The sequence below is a fragment of the Bombus pyrosoma genome, linkage group LG3, assembly GCF_014825855.1.
Source record: "Bombus pyrosoma isolate SC7728 linkage group LG3, ASM1482585v1, whole genome shotgun sequence".
In the NCBI taxonomy this organism is placed as follows: Eukaryota; Metazoa; Arthropoda; class Insecta; order Hymenoptera; family Apidae; genus Bombus; species Bombus pyrosoma.
In genome coordinates, this window is record NC_057772.1 from 4,747,072 (window position 1) to 4,763,273 (window position 16,202).

General features: G+C 37.9%; 1 protein-coding gene and 1 long non-coding RNA gene across 3 annotated transcripts in view; one reads left to right on the plus strand and one right to left on the minus strand.

Moving 5' to 3' along the window:
- Positions 1-240: 240 nt before the first annotated feature.
- LOC122566251 (NAD(+) hydrolase sarm1) overlaps positions 241-16,202 on the plus strand; it is a 137,072-nt gene continuing 121,110 nt past the window's right edge. The window contains exon 1 of one of the 2 annotated variants that reach the window (XM_043723260.1): positions 241-362. In XM_043723260.1, the coding sequence (XP_043579195.1) occupies positions 324-362 (39 nt within the window). In that variant the 5' untranslated portion in view covers positions 241-323. Of the gene's footprint in view, positions 363-14,718; positions 14,837-16,202 lie in introns of those variants that run through there. The other variant, XM_043723256.1, reaches the window with a different exon arrangement.
- On the minus strand, positions 11,647-13,764 carry LOC122566273. Its single transcript, XR_006316451.1, has 2 exons — positions 12,849-13,764; positions 11,647-12,764 (listed from the first exon to the last, which is right to left on the minus strand). It is a non-coding gene; the product is annotated as an uncharacterized LOC122566273 (long non-coding RNA).

A 16,202-nucleotide genomic window follows, 5' to 3' on the forward strand; every position in this document is an offset into this window, starting at 1 on the left:
AAAACTTGAAAGAGACTGACGAAACGAACGGTTGAGACTTAAGAAAAACCTGAAGAAGAATACGACGATACGATTCTTCGGGAGGTAATTTGGTTAAGATTCGCCGAATGGTTAACGGGGGCGATTGAACTTTCAATGGACCAGCTGGCTTAAATACCAACGCGATAATAAACGACAACTTTCTCGAAGCAGGTTTCAGCGCAACGATGACGAACAGAAGAGTTGATTGTGCGACGAAAATTCAGAAAGGCGACCGGTGCGTCGGGATGTTGTCAACCGATGCGTAGCTCGGCTCTTTCGCTATTTGGCAGATCGGAAGAAACATGGGCAATGGATCGTCCTGCTGTCCGCATCGCAAGAAGGTGAGTACTTTCCGATTTTTAAATATTTTTATCGTTTTTCGTCTTTGTCCTGTTGGTTCGTAACGTAAGTTCGTCCAGTTTTTTTATTTCTCAATATTTATTTTATAACTCGATATTTGTTGAAATTTTCAAACATTAATCGTGACACTCGTACGTGTAAGTATTCGATCGTGAAATTGTTGTTGAAAAGATTTAAGGGACGTATTTTGGATTTTCGAATCTTTAGTGCAAATACAAGTTGATACGAAGAGAGAAGATATCGTAAGTTCGGTGCGTGACCATTCTGTAAGATGGCAGCACGCTTCGATTATGATAATACCGAGACGCTTCTTTAGACGATAGAAATGGAATTTTATTAGAATTAACTAGAGGAGTTTGAAACGTGAAAACGTAATTAAAAAAAAAAAAAAGAGTAACATCGCTATTTATTTATCAGAAATGAAATCCCGCATCTCTGAAACATTTAGAGACAACTAGACGAATACAAAGAAGGGATGCAAAAGGGGGTTCGATCGTGAAAAATATCGAAAAGTAGCGCTCTATCCGAGCTGAACATTCCTCGCTTCATCCAACACCCTACGCTATTACAAAACCTACGTTACTAACAAAATCGTATTATGTACTCCTACGATATGATCAATAAAATCGACACGTATCGGTTCTTTGACCATTTTTGAAATAATGCTAAACGTTTTGAAAGAAACTAGCGAAACATAATACGAAGATACAGAGCCACACACGCGCGCGCTATATTACGAAATATTACTCTGAACGGAATATGTATCCCTAATCTGAACTCTATTTCCAAACGCTCTACTCTCGCTCGTTAAAATCCTACCACACCACGCCCAGAATACGATCAATAAGATCGATATGTGTTCAATACTCCCCCTTTTATATCTTCTTAAATAACACCAAACAGTCGAAGGAATCTCTCACAGAACCTGTTACCAATCGATTGCACAAGCGACAGAGCGGCATCGTTAGATCCTAACGAGTCGCGTTGCGAAAAAACCATCGCGGCTAAGCGACGATATCCACGGGAAAAACGGCTGGACGGGGGTGTGCACGGGTGAAAGGGGGCTGCCCGTCAGCTGATAGATATCGAACAGATTCGCAATTGTGCAATTGTGCCACACGGAACGGGCACGCGGCCTTCGAGTCGAGAATAACTCGACTGCGAGTTATTTTCTGAAACCAATCTTGTCGCTGATATACGATTGAAAAAAAACCGATTACGATCGGTCAAGCAGTCTGCTGCGATCGTCCGCGAGTCTATTCTTTTTAGTTGCATACGCGCATCGTATTTGTCTGCGATTCGAATTTCGAGAGAAACGCGAGAATAAAGTTGGAAGGATTTTCCGAATGTTCCTTCCTTCGGATGGTAAAACGAAACAGAGTGTCCTTTTCCATGGTACATGGTTTAGAGCGACGAAGCTTTCTACAGATTATTTTTGTTGCCTTAGGTTTAGGAATGTTAGAAAATCTATAATCAATTATAAAAATTCATAATTATAATATATTACATTTATGAAAATCAAGAAGATACGTTCTTCGATAAAGTAACTCGATGACGAATTTTTACAAAGGTTTCTTTAGATTGTATGATAATTTTGGAGGAACTATCGGAAAAATTTCTAGTTGATACTACACCGTGCTCGTTTTAGATTTTTCTTAAGACGTGAAATAATAGGAAGAATTATACTTAAACGTAAACCATCCAGTTTTCCTACAGAGGGTTATTACGAACAATAATTATGATTTACTTATTGAATGTTTATAGAGATGGATACATTCGAAGCACAAATGATTGAAAATTAAAAATCGTATAAGACAAGCGTATTAACATAATGGACAGAAAAATCCGAGGAATTCTGTGATATTTAACAAATTACGTATTTCGAGTTTCCTGACACAAAAAGTGACGTAAATTACAAGTAAGAGAATCGTAACGGTAATCGTAAGCGTTGTCGGTCTGCTTTTTACAACGTTCATCGTAATTTGTTCGTTGCTCGGGTAGCTCGACTTCAAGTTGCATTGCAAATTACATGTTCGGACATACCGATAAATTTTTTTGAAGAGATACCCGATAATTAACCGAAGATTACATCGTTCATTCGGAGTCAGTAATTTAATATAGACAGTCGCATTGATATATAACGATTTTCATCTTGTGCGATCAGTGAAACCAAAATTAAACCCTCGAAAATTAATATTTATTACTACGTGCCGCGAATTAATAATGTTTAACACGAACCAACCTTTAAATTATGCAAATTGCATGACAAACTACGACTGTACCACCGAAATTGAAACAACAAAATGTTAATTCGTGCTTTAACTGTCATAAAACAACGAATCAGTATTATTACAGAGAACGAAAAATTAACGAGAAATCGAAGCTCATAGGAAAAATAATCCGACAAATAAATTTTTCTTCGTTTTCTTATTTCCTACAAACTAAAAACTAATATCTTGATATGACATAGCTGAGAATGAAAAGAATCTGTCAAGACCGAACACGATGCCTTTCAAAAGTAGCTGATAAATTGACAAAGTTTTGTAAAAAAAACCTATCAAGGAACACAATTTTTATATCTTTAATATTCTAATGTTATGACAAGCAATTTTACTAACGTACGATCTATCGACAACGTACTGAAAAACTAAAAACTCTTCTCTTATAAAAAATGAGAAATGTATTTTTTCGTATCCTTCTCTTGCTCACTTCAATCATAAACCAACGAATAACGAAAGAATTCGCGATTAATTATTAATAAGCGAAATTTTTTCCTTCGATCAACTCAATCGTGTCGACCAAAATATTTGCCCGTCTGTTTTTTCTACGTCCCTCGCATTTGCACATACATATATTCGATCTTACTATAGATTCCACGGAATCGTATGTATAATTAATTATCGTAATTAACATCAAATTTCGTTCAAGTTGTCTCAAGTTCGTTTACGTTATTCCGTGCGAAACTAGTAGACTCTTTACTTGTTTTGTTTTCGTCGAAAGGCAGAAATTAACGCAATCCTGGCGAATAATTGCATCGTGAATTCCTTAAGACTGATTTACTAAATAATTGCTCCTTAAAGAATCTAATAATTTCTCCAGCGTTTACGAGCTTTCAAGATGTTTAGTTTTTATCCAAGGATATGAGATAATACCACGCTATGCACAGATTGTAATCGAACGAAATTTCGCTAATTTATCACCAACGATATATCAAAGATTGGTGCCGGTCTTATAGAAAAAGCTGCGTATTTTGCCTTGCAATTAACCCAACTCCGTCTCTACTAATTCTCCACCGAGTCTCGGCAGAACACCGTAAATTTTCTTTCAAATATCCGTAAGAACTTTCAGTGTTCCATGGCTGATGTCTTTACGACTTCCAAAGAATCGTAAATCATTCGAGCTTGCGTTCTTGTTCTGGCAGCTTCCTCGACAAGATGTACTTTGTTTCTCTTTGCTCACGTTTCATTTCATTATACGTTCTCAACAGTCAAGATAGCAAAGGAAAATCGTATACATTTTTACATTTTTGTTACGAAAAAGGAAATCGAACCTTTTACTTGCTGCTACTTACTATTAACTCCTCGGTTACCGTTTTATAACACATTCTGTAACGTAAGCAAATTGATAGTTTAGAGATTCTAATTCATTCTGTTGACTAGCTAGTATCTACTTCGATAAAACTAATGTTGGGATATCTTCCTTCATTTTTCAATTAGTTGTTAAATAAGAACGGGAGTTCTTAAATAAATAAAAAAAAAAAAGAAGAACGTTCCTTTCACCATTCTCTACCACACCCAATTTAATCCAGATACATATCGCTATCTTCCTTTCAAATCGAAGGAATGATCACGAGATGCTTGTAATTCTATTTCGTATCTTTTTAAAAAGATAGTCATTTTTTTAAATCAGCTGTCAATAACCATAAGAAGAAAATTAACAACGGTCAATTTGGCTGCCAAACGAAGGGAAACTTACACAATTTTAAATAATATCCTCGTTAACTCGTACTCCTGAAACCAAGTGTTTCTTAAAAGTAGCCCGCAGTTATCGCAAGAACTTAATTAATACGCGCGATATAGCCCACAAATAAAGAAAGAATTATACTCTTTTGAAAAGTTAATTTATAAAAACTGTATAGACGATGGAAATGAATTCGAGAAAGCGGCGTCAAAGCGAAACCCGTCGTTCAGGTCAAGAACACATGAAGAAACGAAGTAATGAAAACGCCTGACGCGGTTTGCAAATTACGTTGATTATTTCGGTGCGTTTGTTAGGCGCGTAACGCGAGATCGGATGAAAAAGGCCGACGCGAAACACGACGGCGATCGCGGCGAGCAGTCGGCATAACCCAATTAAGGATGACACGGGTAATTACGAGGTATCAGGTGTTGCAGGAAAGCTGCAACTACTTTGTCACGGTGTTATCTGCTGTCACGAGAGAGAACTCTCTCGTGAATCCTTTGTTGGGCTTCACGGGTCGGTGAACTAATGTAAAAACTTCGCGTTTCGCAACGACTAAGAATTTCTTACAATTTACGGGTTTAATTGAAGGGTTCGCGACGAAAATGGGGACAACACGCTATTGCTGGCCACCTTTGCAGCACACGTAAGAAGTTTCAAGCGGAGCGCAGGTGCCTTTATAAAAGAAAAACGATTTATGAGAGGGCAGAACTTGAGCGGTATGTGCGATAACACCGTTAGAGGAAAATTCTTGAAAAATATTTGTGTGTCGAGGTTTGTTAATAAAAAGAACTGCTGGTATTTCGCGTACATTTCATTAGGGTTGGTTATGGCGTGCAATAATTCTGCAGCATCTGTTAAGATTCTCTTTAATCCACAAAATAAAGAGCCCAAAGAGCGAACGCATACTATTTAAAGAACATAAATACATCAACGCGACGTTGGCTCTGAATGAGTAAAAGATAAAATTTGATTCGACGATTGCTTGTGTCAACGATAACTAGAAAATGTACCGTTAATATCTTGATCATAATATCTTGATAATCTTGACATAATATCCATCTTACCGTACTCTTTCCATCAATATATCTTCTTGACATAAGATAATTACAACTCATTGCCATATTAACTTGAAAAACCATTCAACGCGCTGGTCGATTATTAATTATTAGTCAGTGTGCTCGTCCAGACGTCTATCCTTCCCAGCCGCGATTTTGCAACAAAGGCATTGAATAAATATCGAACGTGCAATCATTTTTCTTCACGATTTTTCCCTTCGAGCGATACAATCGCGTAAACAACTGAGTATCGTAAAGTCCCACGCAGTGTAATAGACATTATCGACATGAAAATGAAGCGATCGCCTCGAGTCCCGCGACACTTTAATGAGTAAGTAGTAATCGAGAAGCAAGGACAGTTATTCAGCTGAGAAACTGTCGAACAGGATCGTTTTCTCAAGACGTCGTAAAAACGGAAAATCCATTTTGTTTGCCTTCGCCTTTTGACACGGGGAATTTATGTTCCTCTAGCTTAATGTCCTCCGTTATTGCGTCGAATAAAAATAGTAATCGAAGCATAGTACCAAGCGTATCACGTTTCCAACTGTATTCATCACCGTCGCTAAAGGTTTCTGAGCCGTGAAATCCTGGATTTTTATATTCGTTTTACTCCTGAAGTATTTCAAGTTTTTTTTTTCGAATAAAACTTTGATTCCTCTTAATCCAAATAATTTCCACGGGATTCGATTTTTCAAATTTCCTCGGTAACTAACAGGTTTCGTCGATCTGTAGTTTATAGAATTCAATTTCTGAAATTTTTGTAAGCAGTTACAGATCCTTCTCGAATAATTTATACACTGGAAAGTATCTAAATGGAATGGACAATGTCTCGCCCAAATGCAGAATTTATGTCCCCAAAAACATTTATCTCCCTCTTTTTTCAAATCTAAATTCACATAAAAAAGTCATACGAATATTCCAACTATTCGTAACAGTCCACACAATGAGGTCTCGACATTTTTATTATAAATCTTCTTAACGATCGATATACAGTGGCTAAAATAAGCATTTGCACGCCATTATCTTTATTACAGAATTTACATACTAATTAATTATGTCCGAGCATATTGGGTTACGTATCATTTAGCAGCATCGTACGATTAAATTTGATATTATGAAAATGAAGTATAGAGCCTGATAAAGAAAAAAAGAAAAACGATTCATTCGAGAGTAATGGTACGTGTAAATACTTTTCCTAGCTACTGTTCGTAATTTATTGCAAATTTCGTCTCTTTCAATGTAGTTTAAAATTGCCGGTAGGACAAAATTTAATGAGATATCTTCGAAGAAACATCTCATGTGCACCAACTTAAGAAAGAAAGAAAAAAAAAAGAGAAAAAGGAAAGTAGCACAGGCATCTATCAGAGGCTACGTTAAGCGAATAAATTTATAGACCAGGTGAATTTTTAGGGGTCAACAGGATGTTTTTAAGAAGAAGAAGAAGAGAAGAAGGGACGAGGCAGGTGCGAAGGACGAGTTAATCGAGTTAATCATGATAATTAAGTGGCTTCGCCCGCGGCAATCAGTCTTTGGAACGTCTTTTCGTCGAAGAAAGATTGGAAAGGTTATTGTAACTGCGAGTGAGAATCCCTCTGGCCATCTTTTGCCTAAGATTTCGAGTTGATTAATCGAATCTATTAATGGTTGATCCGTTCCGATAAGTGGGACGCCTTGAACGAGGAACCATAGAGTCCTTCTTCACCAGGTGTAATTATCATATTACGAGATCCGAGAAAAGTGAGATAGCCTGTTGCCAATTCGTCTAACGCGTTGTCACATCCGACGTTACGATTAATCAAACGGATCATTAAGGAATAGTAGTTTTCCATTAGCGTGACCGCTACATTTATCATATCGTAACTGGTACTTCATTTTTTGCGCTACATTGCGCGATTTTTATATCTTCGGTCGGAGCAAATAAACGTACAGCGTGGTAATTATACATATTAGGGTTTAAGTACAGTTATATTCCGACTAGAGATATTGGAGTAACTATGGCTTTCGGTAGATTGATCGTACGTTTTCGATAAAGGCTGATAGCGTATAATTTCTTAGTCGTGGAACCATTCTACCGTACAGTGGTTCTTTCTTATTTTATCACTCTTTCTCGTGTCGAGAAAAATTCTCAACGCTTTTTATCATTAATCGCGTCAATTAAAATATTTCGAAAAATTAACACCCATCCAAGGAAAAGAATTAGGAGAGCAATTAGAAAACAAAATTACGAAAAGGAATAAGATTGCGATCATCTTTCTGTAAGCAAGTGATAGATCACATCCAAGTTAACGATAGATAGCAAAATTGCATTCGATTCCTATCGAGGTTCTTCGTTCATAGTACTCATACGTGTACAATATGATAAAAGTGAGGATTTGATTTCCAGATGGATACGTAAATAGATCAACGCCGATAACCACAATTAACAAAACGAAAATCGATCTGAGATTAATCTAAGATTCACGCTGTGATTCGGACAAATGTAAAGCCACCGTTGCCCAAGTCCCAGACGCATTGCTCGATCACGGGTACGATCCCGAACGAGATAATCGCGTGATTTATAACGCCAGTTTGGCTAGCCAATACGTGCAACTGTATGCACAACATCGTAGACGTGAAGAGAAAGAGCTGCGTCGCGAGGTAGCTCGCGGAGTGTCACTGTCGAGATCTCGCGGCTCGATCGCGATCCAGGCGCCTGGATCGTGATTAACGAGACTACTCGCGCTTGCATTGCGATAACTTTGTCGATTCTGATATCGCCAGTCAATACAATGTTCTACGATCAATGTTCTGGACCACGATACGCCAGTACATCTCCCAAACAGAAGTGAGGCAAGCCGTGACTGGATGCTAATTGCCTGCGACTTCGACCAGACTCGTTGTCGCGGACAATTTATCTTGTATCTTCATGAAAGCGTTCTGTACGCGACGATCTTGCGAGAACAGTGTCCTATTAAACGAAGCATGTAATTTCATCGAATGAATGGCCGAGTAACTATTCGTTAATTTTTATTTTATTTCCTCGATTATTAAGTGACACACGATTAATTGAGATAGATCGAAACCGTTAGCGCAGAAATCTACGAGCGTTAATGACTGATTAACGTGGAATTGCCAGGGACGGTCTAAACGACTCTAATCAAAAGATTAGATACTAACGCGTTCCTCATAGCGACGCCTATTTACATTTATATTGCGCTTATGCTACTTTATTGCTCCTGCGTCAACTATCACTTCGGCATCTCATCTCTGTTTAATCACGGACGTTGGATAATTTATTACACGACGGTTGATTCTTTTCCGATTTATCCGACGATCTGGGAAAAGCATCGACGGGGAGGGCTAATTTATAGTCGCTGGAAGGTACTTCTCGATCGACATTTTCTCGGTACGCAGGCAACGTCGAGAGGCGGTTTAGGTCAAGGCGTTCATCGAGTCTCATTGTTCTTCGTCGCGGCGAAAGTGCGCATACGATTATCGTCTATTTATCCCGATGCTCATTTAGAATGATGCATACGCGTGCATAATCGTTACTACGAACCTGACGATCGTTCCCTCACGATGGAATCGTTGGAATCTGCAGAAATTCTACGATCTGATACGCCCAAGGGATCTAACAGCGTAACGCGATAAAACATTTTATCCTGTGCTAAAACGGATCATTTTTCAGATCGACGACCGTTCCTATGCTCCCAATGGAATGTCTAACCAATCCTGGCGAGGATATTCCCTCGTATCCAGGAATCTTCACCGAAGAATCCCCAGTCGAACGACTTCCTTACTACTAGAATCACGTTTAACCTTAGTATTCGAAGCTTAGGGCATTATGAGAATCGCTATAGAAATCAAGTTCGTGACCGATATCTTTCGTCGTTTGCATTCCCTGAACCTAATTGTTCGTTCGTAACAACCGCGTTTACGACGATGCAAATCAACCTTTATTCCTGTAAAATATTCTTGAGGAATTTTTACCTTGCAACCGATGTTTGTTCGTTGGAATTCGAAAGAGTTCAAAGGGATAAGCAAGAATTGTACGAAAGAACGATCGATCTATTGGAAAAATCGATATTAAATGTCACTCGGTATATCACTAGGCAATCAGATGTCGATAGTTCAGATAGATTCAGTTATTCCGCTAACATTCGAGGCACGCAGATCCGAGACTGTTTGGTGATCAATCAAGATCAGGATTACATATCTAAACGACAATCGCGATTGTAATGGAGACATTGCATAATGCCCAGTTGCGTGATTCATCTTGTTTATATTAAACGTAGCTGTCGATATCATGCGAATTTCATCTTTGATCCAATGTGGATTCCCTTTGGTTGTGGATTAATTGTGGATCTCTGTGATCACCTGTGTAAAATTCCACTAAATGTCTCTATACAATGCGATACATGTGATCATTAAAAATATGATGACACAATATGTCCGATTTAAATTAGCCATATTATTAGGTTGATGCATGTGAAACTTTTTTCCGAAGTTTGGATTTGACAAGCTGATAACGTTAAATTTTGTCCTGTCGTTGGCTATCAATTATATTAAGGAGAAAAAAATCTGCTATAAATCATTTATGTTTAATGTTCAGAAGATTTATGATAGAAATATTTCCAACATCTTCTGTGAATTCCAGAATATTTATAAGATACATCACAAAGAACTGAAAATAAACCGAAAGCTTATGTCAAGAATGCAAAAATTTGATATTCAAAGTGTGAAGTGAAATGTGAAAGTGTAAAGTCATGTGCGTGTGCGAGTGAAGCAAGAAAAGTGTAGTCAGGCTAGACGCGAGATAGTTATCTGTTACGAGTATCAACTTCGACAACGTTCAACCGGTTCCACGAAGAGGCGAGTGGCGCAGGATCGGATCAAAGGAAACGACATTGAAAATTACTTTTAATCTGAGACGCGCAACAAATCGCGAAGGATGATTGAATCGATTACGCGCTACAGAAGAATGAGACAACCGCGTAACAAGGCAAGGCAAGCACTGATATAAATCGCTTACTGTCAAACGCGTTGCACCGTGTACATGTTCACAAATCAAGCGAGGAGACCTAATTTGTTAGAAAATAAGAGCGCGGATAAACGTCATGGGAACAAGGCGAATGAAGTCTTTACACGAGAAGCTAGCATTATCATAGTCAGGGAAGCATAAAACTATAGATCTACCAAGGAAGATTGCTAATCTATAATTGAACAACGGTGGCACACGAAATTATGTGAACCAGTTACCATAGAAAAATTTTATCTACGTATGTATTGTATATATTATATAAAACATTTTATAATTCCATTAGCAGTGTAATGGGGCACACGTTATATTGAAATTAGCTTTATTGGAAGAATTTGAAACTAATCTGAAAATATAGAAGTTACAAGTTAATATAGTTTTAGAAATATAATCATGATAGTCAGCTTTTATTACAGTGATATTGAAATTTAAAAATTCCTCGTATAAATAATATAATATATTCGTAAAAGGTGGCCGAATACTTCCATGAGCCACTGTATTTATCGTTTCCTTTTCTCGTGGTTCAGAAACATGATTCAAAACAGTACTAAATTATAGTTAAAAATGAAATTCGGAGAAATAGCCAGGAGGATAACATTGTCGCAAATTCTGTGGAGATTATTACTGCCTTTATAGACCACACGCATGTTTCGATTATCCTGGAAAATGTCTAATACATGTATAATTTCACTTGAGGCCCTATCGAGATTCGCATAACGATCCGTTAACTCTATCATTATGCGGAGAATGTATAGACGAAATTGTTTGTTCGTTTCCGCGTAAAAGTGGCATCGAAGGTGGAATTACAAGACCGTCGTGTACGCGTACCCGACGATTTCGAAGAAACGTACATAATATTCCCTTTAAATTATGAATTTACGTTCTCCAAACGTTTGCATCAGTCATCTGCGTGTACTGCCTCGTTCATAACGTTTGCATGAACATACTACGCACCATTAAAGCGTTGCTTAGCTATTTTAACTACGTTTGTATAGTTTCCTTCCTAAAGTGACTAATGTCTTAAAGATTCTACGTGAGCTGGTCTTTATATTTGATTTTGAATAACCAACAAATTTAGTGAGTTTTCTAAATTAATAAATAGATGCTAAGTGATGCGAGAGTCTTTAGAATCAAATATGTAATTATCTTACAAGGCAAGGCACTTAACATAATTGACATAGCAAAAGTAAAGGTTCAGAAGATCATTTCATTAAAATCATACTTTCCAACTTTTCAAGGACAATATGCATTTTTATATATCTACATTCGGCATCTTAACTAGTATAAAATTATACATAATATCTAATAATTCCATTTTAAAATATACATTATAATAGCACACAACAATCACATATTAAGATGTCCTTTTTACAACGTTACGGAAAAAGAACACATATTCCTTTTACCAATCCTGTGCGCCTCACCTCCTACCTGGCTTACAATAATATCGACCATCTAATCATAGTATCTTCACAGTATCGCGAAAAGAAACAACATGTATATTGCTTTTAACAATGATACGTAATTCGCCTCGTATCTAAATTACGATAGTTACGAGGATTCGGAAAATAACTGCTGATAATATCCTTGACATTAATCATCCACGACGTGAAGTCCGTAGCACACGGGAGCCGTTTCTAGGTGCTTGAAAAATTGTCCCGGGCGCCATTAAACGCGCGGTAGCTCTGTAAACATGCAGCGAAACCGCGGGGAGCCACGTTCACCGTTTCCGACGCTGGCTTGCATTAAATTTCTACGTGGCGCGGCGGCGGCAGCGTGGCTTCTATGAGAGTTGCAGAAAAAAATACTATATGAAGCCTCGGCATTTCCTGTACACTCCTTGGTGTATGCTAATGCGGGGGCCAATACACTGCCGCCGGCGTCTCGTACGTGTACAGCCGTGTTAACTACGTGATCGCGTGGGCGTACACACCACGTAACAGAATACAACGTCGATCAGCGTTTCTAACGAAAATAAAGCCATTCGCGTGCCGCGTACGGTCGTAAAGTCTAGCGGCGTCCCCGCGGATATTAATGCCTGGCTTCTAGGAAAGAACCGCTAACGACCAAACTGTCCCCGTGTAACTGTGATTCGATATGAATCAAGCGAGGCAGAAATATGATAATGGCGGACACGATATTACACGCTAATCGCACGAAATGCGTCTTTCTGTGGCGCCATAACGGTCGCGGTTTTTCGTCGACCGAAGAGTGGGAATAGTTGTTAACTCGCGATGCATTGTTGACATCTTCGTGGTTATGTTACGTTAATAGGCTTTCCTGGTGATACGTCAGGTGTATAGGCCAGGCTCGTACCAGGTGAAGTTAACAAACTTCATCTATATATTCTATAGTCAAACAGAAAGATAACTTTTTAATAAAGCTTCAAATAACCTATGTTTATATTGACCGGTTATGCGCATAAAACATACCGACAAAATTTGTCTATTAAACCTTAACATAGCCAGTAAATGTAGTTGAAGGTTATGCGAAAAAGTCGAATTATGTGCTAGAACGTTTATTCGCTCCTTATCTGTTTATTTCCTACGAAATTCGAACAGGAACGAACAGCGAGACCGATTCGTTTCGTAATAATTCACTTGCGCGGCACGTATGTTTGGAAACGGAGCTACCAGGTGGCGATCGTGTTGCTCGACTCGAACGTTCGTGAAACGCGAATTCTCTCGTTCGTACATTTAAAAACATCGTTGCTCGAGGTCATTGTACGGAACAACGTATCTCGATCCAGCGAGTAATTCGAATCTCCATGGAAATCTAATACGAAAGGATGACTTCTCCTCGTCGAATAACAAAGATTCTCTCCCCACTACGCAACTGGTTTTGCGACTCGCGTCGAGTTTTTAGTGCATCACGCGCCGCCATGCCAGATTTGGTGCTGGTCCGCGCAATATTTTACCCAGGCGCCACTGCTCCTCGTAAGATTTCAAACGAATAGTGAACGTGGGCGCGTGGATTTGAAATCGTACTGGAGACGCTTCAAGAGATCGAGAAGTTGAGTGTAGACAACATATGGCGCAGCCGCATTACTTTCGTCGGTCGCCTCGCGCCTCTAGTGTCTATTGCTAGTTATTGTCGTACATTTACGAGGACGACCGCGATAATTACGACCATACTATCCGTCACGAGTAAACTTGCACGCGGTTGAAAGTGTAAAAAACGTAACTACCTTTCAGTGACAGAAGTGAATGTTAACAGCTGTTCGCGCGTGCACGCTTTCTACGAAATACAGTAGTGCTGCGTTAACTATCCGTGATCTATTAACAGGCCATTGTTATCCCCACTAGTTCTTACGAATTCCGTAGAGTGAATCTTTGGTATCATTAAAAATGTATGTAGCATACGTGATATAACGAATACCGGAATGTAATTTATAGATTTTCGAAATAGAGACCAATTAAAATATTCTATGATCGTAGAATTTTACTTATTAAAGTAATATAGATAAATAAAATAATAGTTAGCTTATATAGATAGTTATCGTTAGTCAGGTAGCAAACTATATTACAGGTTAGTAATTCAATTTCTACGTGGCAATTGAAAACCACAATGGAAAACATGTATCCGTTTTTGCTGTTTTTTTTTTTTAACACTTGATGGCTAAACAGTATTTTAATATACAACAGTTGAAAAAGTAGAATAGCTTGATATACTATAGATTCAAACATAGATAATAAATCAATATTTTGTAAGAAAGAAATAATTCAGTTGGCAATTCTATTAAAAATTCCATTGAATGGGAAAATGTATGGAATCTAATTATCGAAATAAGCGATAATAATCGATACTTACATACCAAACTATTGGTGGTAAACGATGTTTATGACAATCGATATTTTTCCATTTCTAGTTCCAACTTCCGACCAGTTACCGAAGCGCTACTGCACACTCTTTGTTTCCGATGACACGTTGATATAATTTGACAAATGTTCGATACTGCAATAAAGAATTTACGTGGGTGAATCGTAGTGAACGTGGCAATCCGACCAGTGACCTTTCAGACATGATGTAACTTCCTTGCGGTGAAAGACTTGGTTCGTTTATAATCTGTATCGAACGCGCGCGTTCTATGATTTCTGGCGGGACAACTTTTCAAAACGTGTCGCGTAAAAATCGTTCGACTATTCACATGACAGGCGTGCACTACGTGTATCGTTGTTATAACGCAATGCACGCAATGTGCTCATTAGCCCACGAACGTCTCTGAGTAGAAACAGTTATACGGCAGTACTGTCTTTATGCAATTCTCCGTACAATTCGTCGTGAATGTAGTGATGAGTTAACTATAAACCAAGGAAGTGAGGTTAAGTGGAAAATGCGCACTGCGGCGCCACCACGAGGTATCAAGCAGCTCCGTCAAACCACAGGGCACGATGCTTCGTTGGATTACAGAAGCCGACTGGTATGTCAGCTTCTGCATTAATTTTATTTGCGCACATAAATTTTTATTTATTATTTACTTCTCATAAGAAGAATTTTACCTAAAACAAGTATGAAGTATTATAAGTATTGTCTTTAATGTAAAGGTTACTAATGCAGTCCTTACATGCATTTATAACTATTACTCAATTTTTTACGAGTAACGTTGCTCACAAAAGTACTACTCCAGCGTTTATATACAGGTACCTTTAATGAATGTTTTATGCGTGCCATACGAAATATTTTGAAATTTCATTAGCACTGTAATGAAACTTGACTTACAACACTTATGGCTGTTTGAATGCTGTCTACTAACTTTTTATTAAATGCACAATAAATATCTTGCAACTTCTACGTAAATTTTCAGGTTGGCTTTAAATCTTGACAATATAATGCCCCTTACAGTATTGATGAAATTACAAAATGTTTTATATAACGCACATATATATATATATATATATATATATATATATATATATATAAGTGATAATGATATATTATTTTTTTCTATAATAAGTGTTCAAAATATACTTTCATGAGCCACTGTAAGTAACACCCAATCAATATCGAAAATAACCGAATACAGTGGAAAACACATAAAAGTTAGGTTATCGCCTTTAACAATAGAATTTATTTATTGATAAAAATCAGTCATAAAGTTTCACAATTCTTATAACGTTCAATAGATGTTTGTTTAAAATTGTAAAAAGCGTAAAAGGAGTAATTAGCTTGGAATAAAATGATATAATAAAAGTATTACGGAACGTATGTGGAAGTACGAAGAAACACTAGCGCGCCAAATTTCAATCTCTCCATCAAGCAAGTATGCATTTTGATAATCTTCGTACATTTTCTTCCTTTTGAATTACATTATCGCGAGAAATTCGCCAGATGTTAGAATCTTGCAGATTACACGTTGATATCCATTTGACCAGACACAGGAAAACGCTTCCTTCTCGTGGTTCGTAGATTGAAACCGGTTTCATTCCGTATATGCTTAAATCCAGTTTCCTTTCACCTTTATTCAAGAACTATCGGTGTCGTTCGCCGGTATCGTGGCTTATCAGAGCATTTTACGTTTGTTGACCGAGGATAACGCTTATGCGCGTTCCTCGTTTAGTTTCAATCCCGTAATCGAACTTTCGTGTGGTCTTTATCGAGATCGCGATTCCATTAATGAAATACACGTGTATCGAGCGTATCGATTCTCGAATTGAAGTCGTCAATTGGGAACGCTTGTCTACGCCCAGTCGCCATTTTTATCTGGTCGTCCCTTCTTAATCTCATCGATTTGTTTGTATACGTTACTACGATGCTTTGAGATCGGCTTGAAGATATCATCGAGGTAC